The following is an 18,457-nucleotide window of genomic DNA, read 5'->3' as shown; positions in this document are numbered from 1 at the left end:
CTGCAAGTACCTCTGAGAGAAAGCCGCCCTCGAGTTCCGACCGATGCCAGACAGTTCAGTTTCTCCTGTATCAGTCTGGGTCCCCAGAGACTCGCCCGGAACTGGAATTCAGAGCAGTCAGGAGCTTGAGACTCCCTCCCGATTGAAAAAGACAACCGTGTCCTCAGTTTCCAGCCCTTTCCACATGCGCCGCGTCCTCAGCTGCCAGCCCTTTCCACGTACGCCTCCGTATCTCTGCACTTCCACACCGCACCTCCTCTGAGTCTCAGTGTGCTTTTCTCTTTCCTTCTAGTTGTAGAATTTCCACTCAGCCAGCCTTCCTGTGGTTCTGGATGATGTCCGTTTTGTCTTTTAGTTGTATTTTTGAAGTGGTTGTGTGAGGCAGCAATTTCCGGTATTTACCTATGCTGCCATCTTGGTTTCTCCTATTTCCAATCTTAACATTTGACATAAATATATGGTTATCTTTCATTGTGCCTTTAATTTAAACCACAAGAACTTGAGCTCATATCAGGAACATATACTAAGGAGTATCATGAGAAAACTCAGCATTCATTGTAAAACTTAATAAATTAGACTTCCTTACTCTACGTTTTTTTCTATTTTAACTTCTTAGCACTCAACATTTTTATTTCCTCTGTTATCTCCAAACCAAACCTTCCAGTTTTCCCTGTTCACGTAGGAGAAATTGTTCCTCATCAGGCAATGTTCTCTTGGATAATTACTTGGATTCTTTAGAATTGTTCCTGGTGCTGAGGTCCTTAAGTACAGTCCGCTCCTCAGGGCTCTGTAGGTAGGCTGGGGGGCTGAGGCCCACTAAAGCTTTAAAACACAAAATCTGGCCCTGGCCGGTGTGGCTCAGTGGTTGGGTGTCATGTGCACCAATAGGTTGCTGGTTCGATTCCTGGTCAAGGCAGCTGCATGGGTTTCGGTCTCGATACCCTGTAGGTGCAGGAGGCAGCCAATGGATCTGATGCCTCTCTCGCCTCTCTCTCTTCCTTTCCCTTCCTCTCTCTCTAAAATCAATAAAAAGCATCCTTTTTAAAAACCTGCTATACCTACGCTTTTAATGTCAAGCTTCCTTCTTGCTTCCGGCAGTGGAGACTTAGCTGCTTGCATCCTCTCACCTCTTCCCCCTGTGCCCCCTGGGCCGCCCTTGAGGCGAAGGCGTCACTAAGAGCCATCGAAAGTAAGCAGCGAGGGGAAGGAAAGGAAGAGCGAAAGTAAGCAGCGAGGGGAAGGAAAGGAAGAGCGAGGGACCCCGCGTGTCCTAGGCTTAGTCACCAGCTTAGTTTCCTGCACATTCTCCTGTGTGTGAAATAGGCCTTAAAAGGCAAACCCGTAGCCTTGTCCTAAGGTGGGTGACATCTTAGGGAACATCTTGAGCGTATGCCAATTCTGCATTCGTCTCTGCATGATTTCACTGGCGATAATACCAGGTACACACAGAAAACTGCCCCCAGCAGAGCAAGGTGAGTAGGATATAAAACACATACATACAGCCCATCCGGTGTGGCTCAGTGGTTGAGTATCAACCTATGCAACAGGAGGATGCCCGGTTCAATTCCACATCAGGGCACATGCCTGGGTTGCAGGCTCAGTCCCCAGCAGGGGATGTGCAGGAGGCAACTGATCAATGATTCTCTCTCATCGATATTTCTGCCTCTCTTTCCCTCTCCTTTCCTCTCTCTCTAAAAATCAATAAAAAAAAATTTTTAAAGAATACACACACACACCTGTGCACACACTTCTCGCTCCTCTGCCTCGGGTCCCCAGCTGTGCCGAGAGCCACTCCCACCACTGGTGCTGCCACTCAGGGACCTGCCTCCAACACTCGGTGACTCGGGCTGCAGCCTCCCAGGCTGTTGCTGCGAGCTGGCGTCGGGTCATGATGAAGGAGCAGCTAGGCCCCCTGAACCACGAACACGTGTAAAACTGTGTCGTCTTCATTAGGTTCCTGTCCTTTTTGGTACATCACTGCCAAGGCGATTGTTTGGCCCTAACCCCATTTTTCCCATAAACCCTGTGGCTGGGACATTGCAGTTTTGCACAGCATGGTGATTTTTTTGGAATACGTGTGTTTTGTTATAACTGAATTGATTGAGCTTATCAATTGGTGAGTCCCAGAAAGAATTCTAAAAGGTGTATGTTAGGGCAGTATCTTCCCACGCTCAGAATCCTCCAGCCTCTCAGGTTTTCAGGTGCATGTTCTCATTCACATGTATGTGCACATGTGTGCACACACACTTATAGGCACACACACAGTCACACACACACACACTCAGACACACACAAACTCAGGAGCAGCCTGAGGAGCAAGCCCACCACCTGACATCAGAGTCGCTGTCCGGTTTCCCTCAGATGCAGACAGTTGGCTTCAGCTGCTGTTCATGTTTAGAGTCTGTGCCCTGCAGCCTCCCGAGAACATCAGGGCATCGAAGGGGCTGGAGCAGAGGGAGGCCGCCCGAGGGTGGTTTGTCACCCCCAGGTCTGCCCTCGCCTTGCTGTGTTACTAACGAGCCTTTGTTTCCCTCCTCATGCATCCATAGTCTCTGAGCAGACGTTGCAGTCAGGTACAGTACAGAGAACCACCGACCTAACAGCAACTGTTTCTTTACTTTCCTGAGGGTGATATTGTGAACAAATGCAGCCCTGTCAGTGGAAGCTCCCTTTTCCCCTCAGATTCTGGCAGCACAAATGGACACCTCACTGTAACCTGGGGGAAATTGTAGATTTGAGAAAACAGAGTCTCTTCACTTAGAACGCTCTCTGCCAACCGTAGCGGCTGTCAAACCCAGTTCAATGGAGCTCACCTAGTGTCCTGCCGCTTCATGCTTCATGAACAAGTGTTACTGGTGGGGAGACCCGGTGGGACCTTGGGGGTGGGTTGCAGGGTGCTACCTATGATATTTGTGATGCGCCCCCGTGTTTCTCACTCACAGTGTTTGAAAGGCATTGGCTCCTCCTCACACTGTGGAGGAGACATTCTCCAAGACCCGAACTCGCCTGAACCGAAGTCTGTTGAAAAGCGTCGAGGTTGCCGACCAAGCTGGGAGCGTTGAGCATATAAGACCTAACTGGTTATTTCTTGCCTTCGCTGTTCATAGCAATTTCATGCCTTCGTTTTCTGGTCAGAGTTGGTGATCTTGTCTTTAAACCCAAGTTTGTGGTGAAGGGAACAAAAGCTAAACTCTTGCCAGAAATTTAGTGGAAAAGACACCTTTTCCCCTTCACTCAGATCCCGTGTCACTAGGGCTTGTCTGGCTAGTGGTGCTGAGCGCTTCGAGAGACGTGGGCGTTTTCCTGAAAAGGACGGAGGCCGAGCACACCCCAGCTCTCTGGGCTCGTCCTGAGATGCACTTCCCGGGGACAGTGTGGTGCTGAGGGTGGACATCTGTTTGAGCAGAGACTCGTTTCTTTCTGCACGTGAAGGTTAAGGGCCGGCCGGTGGAGAAAAGCTAGGATTTTTAAAACCCGTTCCATTTATAAACTGACTGTTAGTTCATACAATGTGGCGACACGTTTTTGTTCACACCGCTCATGGTCTGGCTGATGGTTTTCAACAGCAGGTCATGAAGGACTGGTGTTTAGATACAGAAAGGGTGGCAGCAGCTGTTTGCGAAGTAGGAACAATGGCAGTGGCCTCAGTTATACCGACCAGAGTCTGTATTGGGGTCAGCCAGCCTCCAGCACCTAGGCCAGCAGCCAGGACACACCGTCTGCTTTCTCCACCTCCGCACCTCTGCGCAAGCGGTCAGGCCAAGCAGTGAGGGGGCGGAGAACCTGCCCTGGGATCAGAGCCGTACTCACAGGTTATTTCCCTCTTTGGCTCATTCTCTCACCAAACTGCGGTGTCCTGGTTCCACACAATAAATAATAGGATACAACAGTGTCCTGTGGTGAACGGTGAGAATCGTTCTGCTTTTCTTTTCCTTTGACCCATTGCTGCCAGTTAAAGGCATCATCTCTGTTTTAGATGAAGGGCCTCTATGGTTCCATCCACTCTAAGTGCTGAGAAATTAACTTAACCGACAGGAAGTGCGCTTTAGAAGGAAGGAAAATAGGGCAAGAGATCGAGGATTTCAAGTGTATGGGGCATTCATTCATTCACCAATTATTTATTGAGCACTTCCTCTGTACCAGGGGCTTCTAGTCACTAAGATAGTGCAGTAGACCAACATATCTGCCCTCCTGGAGCTTTCATTCTTGTGAAGAGAGACAGACAGTTACAGATCAATAGATAAAACGCGTAGTTTGTGAACGGTGAGAAATGCTATAGAGAAAAAGCAAGGAGTGGATGGAGGAGGTTAGGCACGGAATGTGGATGTTAATGAGGCACCTCCCAACAAAGTGAAGACCTGAATGAAGTGAGGGAGGAGCGTGCAGGCAGTGGAAGCAGCCAGTGCAAAGGCCCTGTGGCAGGAGCGGGCCTGAAACAGCCGGGAGGGCAGTGGCTGAGCAGTGAGTGAACGGGGGAGGGCTAGCAGGTGAGGGCACAGGCAAGGCAAATGGTTCCAGGAAGTTGCTTCCACTCTGAGTGGGATGGGAAGCATTTATCAGCGACTTCATCTCGGCACCTCCTTGTCATCCAGACTTTGTATCTTTGTCAGGGAGCCCTAATTCATCAACCACCTGTTAGTAGCTGGAATCTTAGATGTAAATGTCCTTAAATGTTTTTGTTTGGGGAGAAAGTAAATTTATATTTTTACCAGCCTTTGAATGAAAGTTATATGAAGGTCAATGGCATACTTCTAAAAAATGTCCTGTCTCTAATTTTGTGCCTTACAAAAACAACGTAGCATTTAATTGAAAAGAACCGTTCCTCCGCATGTTGTGTGTTGCTGCAGTAACTTCACCATAGCTTCTCTTATTTTGGTGACCGTGTCTACGCGGTCGACTTTTAAATTGTGTTGGTGGATTGCATCGGGCTGGGCTCTGCTCAGGGCTGCTCTCTGCCTCTGCATGTGCCCACCGTGCTTCGTGCTTGTTTACCGTGATGTTGTACGTTGCGGGCGCCACTTCTCAGCGGTGAAAATCCGTTTTCATCATCGTTTTAATGCAGTTAAAACTCTGTTGTGTTTTGTCTTTGATTAGCCTCTTCTAAAGTTCTGAAGAGCATGTGCGAGAGTTTCTACAAGTATTCAAAGCCCAAGAAGATCCGAGTGTGTGTGGGCACCTGGAATGTGAACGGCGGGAAGCAGTTCCGCAGCATAGCTTTTAAGAACCAGACCCTCACCGACTGGCTTCTTGATGCACCCCGGCTGGCGGGCATCCAGGAGTTTCAAGGTTGGCCTTTTATGCCGTGGGTGTAACTGACAAGTCCCGACTGATTTCTTAACCTGGAAAACAAGGGAGCCCTTCTCACTACGCATGACTTAAAAAGGAAGCTTGGGGTTAGAAATTGGAAGTCCAACATTTTATAGACCAAATCCATCAAAGGCTTCCCTCCTTTTTATTTCTAGGATTTTACTTTCTGAAAAGAACAAAGGACCAGGCCTGTGGTTTTCGAATTTGAATGTGATAAATCTCTCCCAACAGTTACCTCGAATTTGCGGTTTTCTCAGCCGCTTGTTGTCTGAGCCTTTTCTAAGACCCGCTTCCCCTCCAGTGTTGTTCACGTTAGCCTGTTAGAGGGGCTTGTTCCTCTACTGTCCATGGTATGAACTCAAGCAAGAATTCTTTAAAAATAATCTGTGCAAGGCCTTAAGGGTCTCCCAGAACAACAGTCTTAGAGAAGCAGCCCTAGGGCGCCTGAGTCGAAGTAAATTTAAAGTAATGTTGTTCCACGCCTGGGCTTTTGTCTTCAGTTTGAATTTGGTTAAACTGAAAACACAAACGTGGATCTTCATGAGGTCTGGTGATGGTCCCAGTTGTGTGGGGGGCTGCATTTTAATGGTCTTTCTTGAATGGGTGATTGTAGAGAGAAGAAGTAAGCCAACAGACATATTTGCGATCGGGTTTGAGGAGATGGTGGAGCTGAATGCCGGAAACATTGTGAATGCGAGGTAAGCCAGCAGCACCGGCTTCCAGGGGGTGGCGTGGAGGCAGATACGCAGGCCGGCAGTGTCTGTTTGCAGAGATTGAGAGGAAATACGTGACGTCCCTTTAAACTGTGAAAGAGCAGTCCTCAGACTTGGTATCGGATCTTTTCTACACTCTGAAGAATGTTGAAAACCTTAAAGAAGTTTTTACAAATCTCTTTAATATCTGGCTTAAGACAGCTGGCTTCTCACGTTTCCTTTTGCAGGAGTCTGTTGTGGTGTGTTGTTTGGTTGAACTGTATGAAGAAAATTACATAAGTATGTAGTTGGAAATGGAAATATTTTAATGGCCTTTTCCGGTAATTTTTTCTCTGAGACTACACCAAAACTCAACAAATAGAGTAGTTTCTTAAAGTTTAGTGGCAATATGGAATCTGAAACACACAGCAATGAACTTTTTGTGCGAATGTTCATTTTTTATTGGTCTGTCTTTGACTGATGCATGATTTTGAAACATCGCATGTTGTTCACTGAGAAGACGTTGGCTCGCTGAGTTAGGGCGATCTTCACATGTCGGCCGTGCCCTTACACGTTCAGAATACGCGTCGGTGCCATCGTCACTGACCTCAGCAGCAGCTGTGGAGGATCGGGGACTTGTCAAGGTCACAGGAGCAGCCACACGTTTTCCAAAATTCTCACTTTTGCTTAAAAACTCAAATTTTATCATTGGGAGCACATACCGAAGGTTGTTTCCCTTGAAAAGATAGGATTGGTCCAAAAAGGATTTGCTAAATAACCTAAGTCTGAATAACCAGTCTTTCTGGGATTAATTCTTTAAGTACAAATTGTTTTCTATGAAAAAAGTGGCAGTTCATCTCTCAGCTCACACTGTCAGGGGCTTTTCCGAGAAATGACAGCCACTTGTCACAGAGCAGGCAGATGCTTTGTGTGTATCCCCTTTGTCACACAGCCCAAGGGAGGGGCCGGGGCTGCGCTCCAATCAAGTCAGTGTTGGCTGCTGCATCAGGACCGTCTCAGTGAAATGCGCTCTTTAAAGTGCAGTGCAAGGCAGTGAGGAGGGCGCCCACCAGGGGCCCGGCCTGGCTCCGTGCAGGGCGTCGGCACTCAGGCCTTGTTGCTTCTGCCCCGTGACAGCGGACACCCGTGGACACAGTGAGAGGGAAGCAGTGTCTCAGTAGTGCGTGGATATGGCTTCGAGCTCATGGGTTTGGGGACCCCCAGGGATGTTCCCAGACCACACTTTGAGAATTGCTGTTCTGAAGCCTCATTACAAATCAAATTATTTGAGTGAAACCCAGAGCTTAACAGCTTTATTTTAACCAAGTGTGTCTGCTTTTAAAGTTGAGCAATTGCCCATCTTTGATGACTTTTAAAAAGATTTTCAGAATAAACTTGTGAGTGAAATAGTATGGTACGAGAGGGTGGGCCTTGTTTGGACCCTATAAGAAGACAGTGTGGCTCAGTGGTTGAGCATCAACCCATGAACCAAGAGGTCACTGGTTCGATTCCTAGTCAGGGCACATGCCCGGCTTGAGGGCTCCATCCCCAGTAGGGGCGTGCAGGAGGCAGCCAATCGATGATGTTTCTCTCTCATCGATGTTTCTCTCTCTCTCTCTCTCTCAAAAATCAATAAAAAACATTTTTAAAAATTTGAGTACATATATAAACTATCGAGTGTAATTGACAGCTGTCTTACTAAGCAGGCGCCCTTGTCCGTGTCTTTGCTCCGTCCGCAGCACCACGAACCAGAAGCTCTGGGCCGTGGAGCTCCAGAAGACCGTCTCCCGGGACAACAAGTACGTGCTGCTGGCCTCCGAGCAGCTGGTGGGCGTCTGCCTGTTCGTCTTCATCCGCCCGCAGCACGCGCCCTTCATCAGGTTGGTGCCTCCGCCAGCTCCCGCCGCTGCTTGTTTCCCAGTGTCTGAGCAAGGAGTGACCAGGGCACTGGGAAACGGTGCCAGTCACCACCTCGCCCTCCAGTGGCCTCGGGTGCACGCTCCTGTCTTTATGTAACGCCCGCCCCTGATGTCTCGTGCACCGGGACCTGTTGGTGTCGCATCGTTGATTCCGGGTTCTCTGTGTCCCAGGGATGTCGCCGTGGATACTGTGAAGACGGGAATGGGAGGCGCCACTGGCAACAAGGGAGCGGTGGCCATCCGCCTGCTGTTCCACACGACCAGCCTCTGCTTTGTCTGCAGCCACTTCGCCGCAGGGCAGTCCCAGGTCAAGGAACGGAATGAGGACTTCGCGGAGATCGTGCGGAAGCTGAGCTTCCCTATGGTGAGGCCCCGCGCTCTGGAAGGTGGGCAAGGGAGCTGTGCTAAGGTGCCCAGCTCTCGCTCAGCTTCTGAGGATTTCACATAGTGCCTAGAAGTACCAACAGCGCTCACGTGTTCTCACCGCTGGGTGACATGTATGAGTGCAGCGGGGGGGGGGGGCGGCAAAGAAATCGCCCTAAACATTGTGAGTTGCGCTCTGACTGGGAACCCATCTCCTGGCTCTAGGGAAGGATGCTCTTTTCCCACGATTACGTGTTCTGGTGCGGCGACTTCAACTACCGCATCGACCTCCCTAATGAGGAGGTGAAGGAGCTCATCAGGCAGCAGAACTGGGACGCCCTCATCGCAGGAGATCAGCTGATCAGCCAGAAGAACGCCGGGCAGGTGTGTCCCGGGAGGACCGCGCTGAGAAGGGGGCCTTGGCTACGCAGCACGCTTTTCTTAGCCGAGTGCTGCCTTGTCAGTCTCACGGGGTCTCTTTACACCTAATGAATACATAGCTGTAGTCTGACAGGTGCAGACTTACCTTCCCTTTAAAAAAAGAAAAGGAGAGGAAAGGAAAACCCACATTAACTCCCTGGAAGGAAAATATATTGTCTCAATAAGATTAACTTTTAAGTAGAAGAATATACTTTTATTTAGTAATAATGAATTTAGAATCCTTGTCTTCAGGGCTACTGTTTTTTAACTTAAGATCATGTGATAATATGCTTTGTTTTTTTCTCTTATTTCTTATATTATCTGCCTGTTTTAAAATATATTTTTTATTGATTTCAGAGAGGAAGGGAGAGAGAGAGAGAAATAGAAACATCAATGAGGAAAGAGAGTCATTGATTGTCGGCCTCCTGCATGACCCCCACTGGGGATGGAGCCCACAACTCGGGCATGTGTCCTCCTGGTTCATAGGTTGACACTCAACCATTGAGCCACACCAGCTGGGCTCATCTGCCTTTTTGAAACTTATTTCTTAAAATGTGTGGCCACAGCATTTTGGAAGAATTAAGTAAAAGTTCTTTCAAAGTGGAGGCAGTTGTGGCCACTTGCTCTGGTGCCTTCATGGGCAGCAGTCACCAACCGGTGGTCCACGGACCACTGGGGTCCGTGAGGTCCGAAAGGTTGGTGACCGCTGTCCATGGGGGTCAGACCCTCATTCGAGCACTTGGGCACCACTTGCCGTTTGGGGCCCCGGGTCCTCATCTGAGAACAGACATGCGACCAGATGACTTCCAAAGTCCCGACGGGGCGGTGGGCTCCTTAGTGCGAGGTCAGCGGGCGCCCGGGGCCGCGGGTCGGGTTCTTCCCTCGCTTTGTTCCGCGCATCAGACGTGTTTATCCGATGTGCACAGATGTCACGAGAGGCCTCAGTGCTTAGATGTAGTGAATGCTGCCTCAGTGAAAATGTTTTGCTTTGTAAGCAACTTACTTTGTATATAAATAACTTACTTTGTGTATGTTTATTGTAGATTTTTAGAGGATTTTTAGAAGGAAAAGTAACCTTTGCTCCGACATATAAATATGATTTGTTTTCTGAAGACTATGACACCAGCGAAAAGTGCCGCACCCCCGCGTGGACCGACCGCGTCCTCTGGAGGAGGAGGAAGTGGCCTTTTGATCGATCAGGTCGGGGAGTGGCTCCTCATGTCACTGAGTTGGTGCGGGTTCTGGGAGGGAGGGAGGGGGGGGTGTGAGTGTCAGAGGAGGGGCTTCTTACAGACGGTTGTATTTGTTTTTACTTTTCTAATTTTTTGTTTTGTTTGTTTATTTTTCATTCCATCTATTGGGGGGACTGGCTAATGAGTTCATGTAGGTTTCAAGTGTCCGTCTCTATGGTACATGGTCTGTGTGCCACCTGTGTGTCCACCACCCACAGTCATATCTCCCGTCACCATGTTTGGCCCCTTCACCCTTTACGACTTTTTAGCAAAGGTTACCTAGGATAGAATAAATAAAATTTAAATATAAAACAGATTTTAAAAAATATTCTCAGATTTGCCTTTAATAACTTCATGAATTTTTCAGTCTGTCTCAATGACATTATTTCATATAAAGAGAAGCGAGAAAGCACTTGGTGGCATTTTAGTTGGCCGCCAGCTGAGGCACTGACATGTCAGGTGTGTGCACGTGTTGGGAGCTGCGGCTGCTCTGGAATTGCTTGCACAGCGCTGTCTGGGCACAGGCCCTGGAGTAGCCTCAGGTGAAGCCGCCTCTCACATGCTATTAAGTAAACGTCAAGCTGTAACTTCACCACAAGCCTCTCCGACCTGAAGGTGTGTAGACCTGCTGCCTGTCCGAGAGGGTGTCTGCACGGCAGCCTCGGAGGCGGAAGGTGTGAGGAAGGGGCCGGCCTGTCGCTCACGCCCTCTGTTCTCTTGTCTCGCTGCAGCGGAGGACTTGGACCTCCTCAACGCCAGTTTCCAAGATGGAAGCAAAATCCTCTACACGTGGACCCCGGGCACGTTGCTGCACTATGGGCGGGCCGAGCTGAAGACCTCTGACCACAGGTGCCTCGTCTGCGTTCGCCGGGCTCGCCATTGAGGGTGACACGCGTCCTTCCAGAAGCATCCTAACCCTGTCTTCCTCGCGCCTCAGGCCCGTGGTCGCCCTCATAGACATCGACATCTTCGAGGTGGAGGCCGAGGAGAGGCAGAGCGTCTACAGGGAGGTCCTGGCTGAGCAGGGCCCGCCCGACGCCACGGTGCTGGTCTCCGTCCAGAGTGCAGGGCCGGAAAGCAGCTTCTTCAATGACACTTTGATCGACGAGCTTCTGCAGCAGTTCGCGAATTTTGGTGAAGTGGTTCTCATAAGGTGAGAGAACTACTTATCGTTCAAAAGCAGCTCATGGTTCCTGAACCACATGTTCTGTACTAGAAAGGGCCTTACCTAGGGTTTGAATAGTATTGAATGTTGTTATTTTCAAACTGTGGGAGATCCATGCTCTAGAACGTTATTCAGCCTGGCTGGTGTGGCTTAGTGGCTGAGCGTCCACCTATGAACCAGGAGGTGAGGGTTCGATTCCCAGTCAGAACACATGCCTGAGTTGTGAGCTTGAACCCCAGTAGGGGGTGTGCAGCAGGCAGCTGATCAATGATTCTCTCTCATCATTAATATTTTTATCTCTCCCTCTCCCTTCCTCTCTCTGAAATCGATAAAAATATATTTTTAAAATAAAATAAAACATTAGAGTCCTAAGAAGAAAAAAAAAAGTAAGTAAACAGGGAAAGGACTCCTGTCACCAGAAAGACTAAACTGATTCTCACCTTCTGGGCCAGAGCAGGACACCAGCAGCGAGCAACAAGTCTCAACTCCCTTCCGTGTAACCAGGAGGCTCCTGGAAACGTGGATGGCGCAAAGTTAGGTGCACGTAGACACTCATCTCAATCAGGGGAAACTCTAGAAGCTTTTACCCTTGGAGTGAAAAGGAGAAAATACAGCTTCCGGAAGGACCTACATAAATCCCTGGGCATTAGAACCGGAGTCTCTGTTAAAGTGAGACATGTGTGAGGGGCACATTGCTGATCAAGGATCGGACCAAGCATTCGCCCTGCCCCATTGGCCACGGGTGCCTGGAACCGCCATCAGAACAGCGGTTGGGGCGGGGATGGGTCTGAGTGCAGCCACAGGAAGGAGGGCGCGCCCCACCGTCAGCAGGTGAGGTCTTCATGGTACTCGGGTAGGATGACTTCTCCGTCTTTGAAAGGATAGGATCCTGCAGCTTCATAACGTTGGGCCAGAGAAGCTGGGCACATTGAGTGATGGTGGAAATCTGTTCCGGCCTTTGCTTTAAGCTGGCAAAGTAACTGCACACATGTGCTTTTATTTTAGTCTTTTCCTCTTAATGTCTATAATTCATGCTTTTGAATCCTAGTTAAGGGAGACTGTGTGTGTGTGTGTGTGTGTGTGTGTACCTCAATGCACATATGTATGCCATCGAAGTCCCCAGACAGTAAGTGGCTGTCAGTGAGCAAAGACAAGACCATAACCTCAGGCTCCTTGGGGAGGTCCAGGGTCGGCTTAATGAACACCCCGTCTTCTTTCTTGGTCAGAGGACATTGCTCCAGGGCAGTCAGCATACCTCCCGCAGGTCTGTGGGGTCAGGAGACTCTGACTCTGTCCTGTAACTTACTTGCCTTGTAAGGTCACTTGGAGCGAGCTGTTCAGCCTCTGGCCCCTTTCCCTGGTCGGTGAGGTGGCTGAGCGGATGAGCAGGGGTCACAGCTGGCCCTCACCGCAGGCCCGTTGCTTCTGGCCGCCTGTTAGCCGTGTGTGAAAGCCATTTGACGCGGAATCTCGGGGGAAGAGCGTCCCTGCCAGATCACCCGCCTGCTGCTCTCTCCAGTGTTTACTTCCCGGCCTCCGCGGGCCCTTGTTCATCAGTCATCATCAGACGAGTCACGGGGCTAGTTATGTCTGAGGTATTAATTATGTTTTTTTATTGTTCGTTTTTCTCTCTCTTGAAGGTTTGTAGAAGATAAAATGTGGGTTACATTTTTGGAGGGAAGTTCTGCCTTGAGTGTTCTGAGCCTCAGTGGTAAAGAGGTGAGTAGCTTTCGCTGACTCTAAGTTCTTCTGTAATTAAGTGAACAAGGGTTATGCTTTTATACAAATGCAGCAAGATTATCTAAATGAATTTCCAGTTCCAAAGGAGGAAAGACCTTATGGAGAACTTTAATATTTATTACTTAAGACTAGGTGTCTGACTAGTTCAGGATTATTTTGGTCTGTCCCTAAAGATATTAACCATTGATCTAGATTAAGAAGAAACCATGTTTACCATCTAATTTGATTTTAATTATCCTATATAATAAAGAGGCAATATGCAAATTAACCCTCACACCCTCACAAATGGCTGCCTAGGAGGCGGAGCTTTTGATGCTGACTGGCATAGAAACCGACCAGTCAGAACCAAATTTAGGTGAACTGTGAAGGCAGAACCTAAGGTGGGGACTGAGGAGGGGTTTTAAGGGCAACAGCTGTTTGGTGTAAGGTGTAAGAAAGTGGTTCAATTTTTTAATGACCGGTTTGGCAGTATAGTGTATATGGCTGGCTATCAGTCCAGATATAGGGGTTATGTGTTTTTGTCTGCCAAGAGCATCTCCTCCTGCTGAAAAAGGCTTTTCTCCCCATTAAAGCAATCCTATCCTATATAATCTATCTACACTAATAAAAGGGTAATATGCTAATTAGACTGGGTCAACCGGCCATCATCCAGATGTCCGACTTCCTTCCGGTCAAAGCCATGGTGGTGGGGGCCGAGGCAGAGGCAGTGAGGGGCAATCAGGCCAACAGGGGAGAGCAGTTAGGGGTGATCAGGCAGGCAGGCAGAGGGGTTAGGGCCAATCAGGCAGGCAGGCAGAGGCAGTTAGGGGCGATCAGGCAGGCAGGCAGGTGAGCGGTTAGGAGCCAGTGGTCCCAGATTGCGAGAGGGATGCCTGACTGCCAGTAGTCGGACATCTCCCAAGGGGTCTCTGATTGGAGAGGGTGCACGCTGGGCTGAAGGAACGCCCCCCTCCCACCCCCGTGCACGAATTCTGTGCACCGGGTCACTAGTTATATAAAATTTTTTAAATTCTTAAATTTGAATCAGGTATTCTGGCTCATCTATGTAGTAGGAAAGATTTCTATCAAATGAACAAAATGCTTTATTGACAAGAAGGTACTCATGATTCCTAGGAGCTGGTTGGATTGGCTTAGACAGTGGTACCCAGGCCCCTTTTCACGCATAGGGACAATAATGCTCACAGAGAACATAGTCAGTAACATTACAATAGCTGGGCGTGGTGTCAGCTGGGTACTGGACTTATGATCACTTCATCAGGTATATAAATACCTAACCTCTGTGTGGTACACCTGAAACTAACATACTATTGAATGTCAAGTGTAATTAAAAATTAAAACTAATAATTCCCCTAGGTAACAATCCATCCCATTGAGCCAGTTTAGAAATGTTTTAGTTAGTGGGGATGTCACTCCCTGTGATTGACATGTCACGTGGGGGATTTGTGTCCGTGCCTGGAGAGGTTACTGCCACAGAGGGCTGAGTCTCCATTTCTCTCAGTGCTTTTGGACAGACCCTAAGTGTCCGAGTGCATGGTCACTAGGTAGGATGGACGAAAATCCAAGCTTGATTTCTCCAATGGGGGCAGCTTCATACGCATTTCCTGAGCTTCCTTTCGGGTCCATTACTGTTGCTTCCTTGGAGAGAACATTTCCACACATACGTTGCTTTTGCAGTAGGTTTTGTAGGGTCTTGTTTGTTTTCCCAAATGTAATCGTAACATACTCGTGCAACAGTAAGTCAAGAGACCCAGGAAAGCTCTTCGGCTCTGACAGTCCGAAAGCCCAGAAGGAGCAGGAGCTGTTGCTGTCTTGGCCTTGACCCCTGGCGTCAGTCTTCAGCCCCTGCTGTGTGCTGCGCGCTGCGCTCTCCCCAGTGCGTCTGGTGACCGCCGTGTCCTCGCCATCTGGGAACTGCTGACTTTTAAATGTCATTCCAGCTTTTGTCTCTTAAAAACCCCTTTCTCATCCCACGTGATGTTTAAGGGCAGCTCCTATGTCGGCCTTTCTTGTCAACTTTTACCCCCTTTCTGAGTTTTCCTTTTGCCTTTCCCTGACAATTTAATTTTCCCCCCCCCCCCCCCTTCAGCTCTGTCCCTCACCCTCAAGTCTAGTCATCTGTGTTATACTCTTAGAAAGTATCCACACTTAGGTCCCTTACAAGGCTTTCAAAGTTTTGTAAACTATGTTTGTGGAGAGCGTTGTGTGATGATTTATGTTCCTCCTGGGGCTGAGGAACTCCAGTGTGGACAGGAGAAGATTTGCTACTGTCTCTTCTGTGGCTGTTTCACACGGGACAGTTAACATGTGGATCCAAGTCAGAGGAAGCACCATGTTATGCAGCCAGTTGTGGGTGAACTTGCACCCGGTGGGGAGACACTGGCTGCAGCAGAGGACACAGCTCTGTGTCCTGGGAAAAGGCCTCAGCTGTAGCAGCACGTGCTTCTAACAGGAGCGTGGGGGCGTTTGAACTGGTTAAAATCAGTGTGTGGAGCAGTATGCTGCCTTGGTCTGCGTTAAACCTGTGTGAGCAAGGCAGCCACTGTGTTCCACGAGAGTTCATTTCCATGCCAATGAACTGCCGTCTTGTGTCTCTCACTCAACTAGTTACTGGGCCGGACTATAACGATTACTTTGAAAAGTCCCGACTGGATCAAGAATTTGGAAGAAGAAATAAGTTTAGAGAAGATTAACGTCCCGTTGCCTTCGTCGACAAGCTCCACGCTGCTGGGCGAGGACGCGGAGGTGGCGGCAGACTTCGACCTGGAAGGTTTGTTCATGGAACACGCGCTCGCGTGCTTCTAGGCCACAGGGACTGCAGAGACGGAGGGAACTGGCCCTGGAATCGCGAGCAGAGAAACAGACCAAGTGAAGGCCAGAGAGGGCTTCCCTGAAAGGAAAATGTGAAGAAGCCACTGGGAATGTCAGAGCCGAGAGAAAGTGGTGGCTTAGAAGTCAAGGAAGGAAATGGTGACGAGGAGGCAGTGTCAGTGTGTCCTGTGTCGCAGAGGAGGTGCGAAGGTGGCAGCTGGTCCCTGAAGCAAACAGCAGAGGAGCTGGGGCCTTCCTGGGAGCCGGGGGTGGGGGGATGTGGGGGAGCAGGTGCTGGTGCTTGGAAGTGTGGACAGAGGTGGAAGTGTGGATGGAGGTGGGCATGGAGGTGGATGGAGGTGGGCGTGCAGTGTCTGCAGATGCTCTTTTTTAAAAAATATATTTCATTGATTTTTTACAGAGAGGAAGGGAGAGAGATAGTTAGAAACATCGATGAGAGAGAAACATCGCCCAGCTGCCGCCTGCACATCCCCCAGTGGGGATGTGCCCGCAACCAAGGTACATGCCCTTGACCGGAATCGAACCTGGGACCTTACAGTCTGCAGGCCGACGCTCTATCCACTGAGCCAAACCAGTGTCGGCTGCAGATGCTCTTTAAGGATGTTTGGCTCAGCCCTAGCCGGTTTGGCTGCGTGGTTGGTTCGATTCTGGTGAAGGGCACGTACCTCAGTTGCAGGCTTCATCCCCAGCCCAGACCCACTGGAGCGTGTGCAGGAGGCAACCAATTGATGAGTCTTTCTCACATTGATGCTTCTCTCTCTTTCTCTCTCTCTCTCTCTCTCTCTTTCTCTCTCTCTCTCTTCCCCTCCCCCCTCCTCCCTCCCTTCCATTCTCTCTAGAAATCAATGTAAAAAATATCCTCGGGTGAGGATTAAGAAATAAAATAAAAGGAGAGACTGGGAGACTGAGAAGCGGGAGGCGGCGGTCGGAGGCGGTGTGGGGAGTCTGTTATTTCAGAGGGAGTGCGGGGCTGGGAGGGCATGTTTGGAGTAGAGGAGAGTGTCTGTGGGGGAGGAAGGACAAGACCAGGGTATTTAGGTTGGAAGGTTGTCCCGTGGCCTCTGACTCACCCAGGAAGATGTCACTTACAGTCCTGCTCTCTGTCAGTTCGCCCTGCGTGGGCTGGGTGTGGAGGAAAGGTGGGGGTTGGAGACGGCGGCAGCAGGCGAGGTGGAGGATGGGAAGTAAATTCCGATGGCAGAGCCACAGAGAAATAGCCTTTAGTCCATGAAGACTCACGCTCTGGAGCTCGAATGAGGTTGCAAGGGATGCCCTGGCCCCACTTTCCAGCACTGAGGTCAGGATTGAGGAGGCCTGGAGAACCAGTTCAGTTAAAGCAAAGAGAGTCTGAGGGGTGGGGTGGGGGCCCCGGGAGGCTAGTGAGGAGGCTCCGGGAGGTGCGCCTGGGCGGGGCGGGGAGGGGCCATGCCACAGCAGTGGGAGGTGGAGGGACAGCAGTAGATGGTCATCGCCCAGTGGAACGTGGAAGTCCAAGCCAGCCCAGCTCCCAGTCTGGTCCCCACGGCCTGTGGCTCTGAGAGGCGTGTTCTGTCCGAGTGCTTGTGCTGATCTAGTCCCATTACCATAAACTTCTATCCATGCCCACACATAGCCCACGCCTGCGTCCGTGTCAGACAGCAACGCTTCTTTTGTACTTGCCCCCTTAACCCAGGTTGGCGAGCACAGTCTGGAAAGCTAGGCCGCATGACCTGCCCTTGTCTCCCCAGGGGACGTGGACGACTACAGCGCTGAGGTGGAGGAGGCTCTTCCCCAGCACCTGCAGCCGTCCCCGGGCTGCGGCCTCGGCCCCTCCCCCAGCTCTTCCCCGCGGACCAGCCCCTGCCAGTCGCCCACCATAGCGGACGTCCCCCTGCCCTCCCTGCCCATCAGGCCAAGCCGGACCCCGTCCAGGACTCCGGGGCAGCCTCCTCCACAGAGTGTGTATTGTGGTCGGGTTCAGCTGGCCTTCCCCGGCGCCTCGAGCTCCCGGGGAGAGTTGGGGGGGCTGTATTCCTGAGCAGGTGGGCGGAGGCTCGCGTGTAGGAAGGGGAAGCTCTCAGGAGGCGCCCTATGTGGAAACAATGCCAGACTTCGTCTTCATCCCTGTCCCGTGCCTGGCTGGCCCCGTCTTTAACCGATGCCTGTCCCTGTGGTAGTGAGGAGCCTGCTGTTGGCTTAGCACTGCAGCCGCACGTGGCCTCTGTTACCATGTGAAACGGGAAGAGACCAGCAGACGTTTGCATTGAAATTGTAGTCAGTCCTCCAAGGTTGGAAGGTGCGTCTTTGGAATCTGTTTCTATCTCATGAATAATGACTGTCCACGTGACCAGCATCTTCCATGCCATTAGCGCCTCTGGTTTGCCCCTTCCACTCGCTAAGGAAGTTCAAGTTAAGGCCTAGAGAAAAGCCAGCCTCCCTTTTCTTCTCTCTGCTGCTCAGCGGCTGCCAGTAACTCACACAACTGTGCTGTCCTGCCGGGCCGCTGAGTACCGGGCGGCACCTGGGCCTGGTGAGCAGCCACGCGGAGCGAGCATTACTGCCCCCGCGGCACAGCGTGTGACAGGCACAGCTGCTTATGTTACTGACACTAAACGTGCGTGTCATCTGGCGACAGTGCAAATTGAGGAAGTTACAGGACAGAGAGTTTACAACACGGAGGCCGGAGGCACCGTCCCTCGCCTCACACCCCTTGCACCCTGCTCTCCTCTCCCCAGGTGCTTTTCCCGGTTCTCCCGTGGACGCTCCGTCAGCCGCGCAGCCTCAGAAGGATGCTCCGCAGGTCCTGGAGCC

General features: G+C 50.5%; 1 protein-coding gene across 1 annotated transcript in view; it reads left to right on the top strand.

The window, feature by feature from the left end:
- The window catches only part of SYNJ1 (synaptojanin 1), a 60,146-nt gene that overhangs the window by 28,278 nt on the left and 13,411 nt on the right, over positions 1 to 18,457 (top strand). Inside the window, exons 12-24 of the mRNA XM_014535197.1 lie at positions 2,550 to 2,573; positions 5,095 to 5,286; positions 5,921 to 6,005; positions 7,739 to 7,879; positions 8,090 to 8,282; positions 8,507 to 8,665; positions 9,745 to 9,901; positions 10,665 to 10,782; positions 10,871 to 11,086; positions 12,739 to 12,817; positions 15,443 to 15,605; positions 17,395 to 17,604; positions 18,382 to 18,455. Coding sequence (XP_014390683.1) covers positions 2,550 to 2,573; positions 5,095 to 5,286; positions 5,921 to 6,005; positions 7,739 to 7,879; positions 8,090 to 8,282; positions 8,507 to 8,665; positions 9,745 to 9,901; positions 10,665 to 10,782; positions 10,871 to 11,086; positions 12,739 to 12,817; positions 15,443 to 15,605; positions 17,395 to 17,604; positions 18,382 to 18,455 — 1,811 coding nt within the window. The remainder of the gene's footprint in view (positions 1 to 2,549; positions 2,574 to 5,094; positions 5,287 to 5,920; positions 6,006 to 7,738; positions 7,880 to 8,089; positions 8,283 to 8,506; positions 8,666 to 9,744; positions 9,902 to 10,664; positions 10,783 to 10,870; positions 11,087 to 12,738; positions 12,818 to 15,442; positions 15,606 to 17,394; positions 17,605 to 18,381; positions 18,456 to 18,457) is intronic.

Source organism: Myotis brandtii, unplaced genomic scaffold, assembly GCF_000412655.1.
Source record: "Myotis brandtii unplaced genomic scaffold, ASM41265v1 scaffold139, whole genome shotgun sequence".
NCBI classification, from domain to species: domain Eukaryota; kingdom Metazoa; phylum Chordata; class Mammalia; order Chiroptera; family Vespertilionidae; genus Myotis; species Myotis brandtii.
This window is presented reverse-complemented; position numbering and strand designations above follow the sequence as displayed.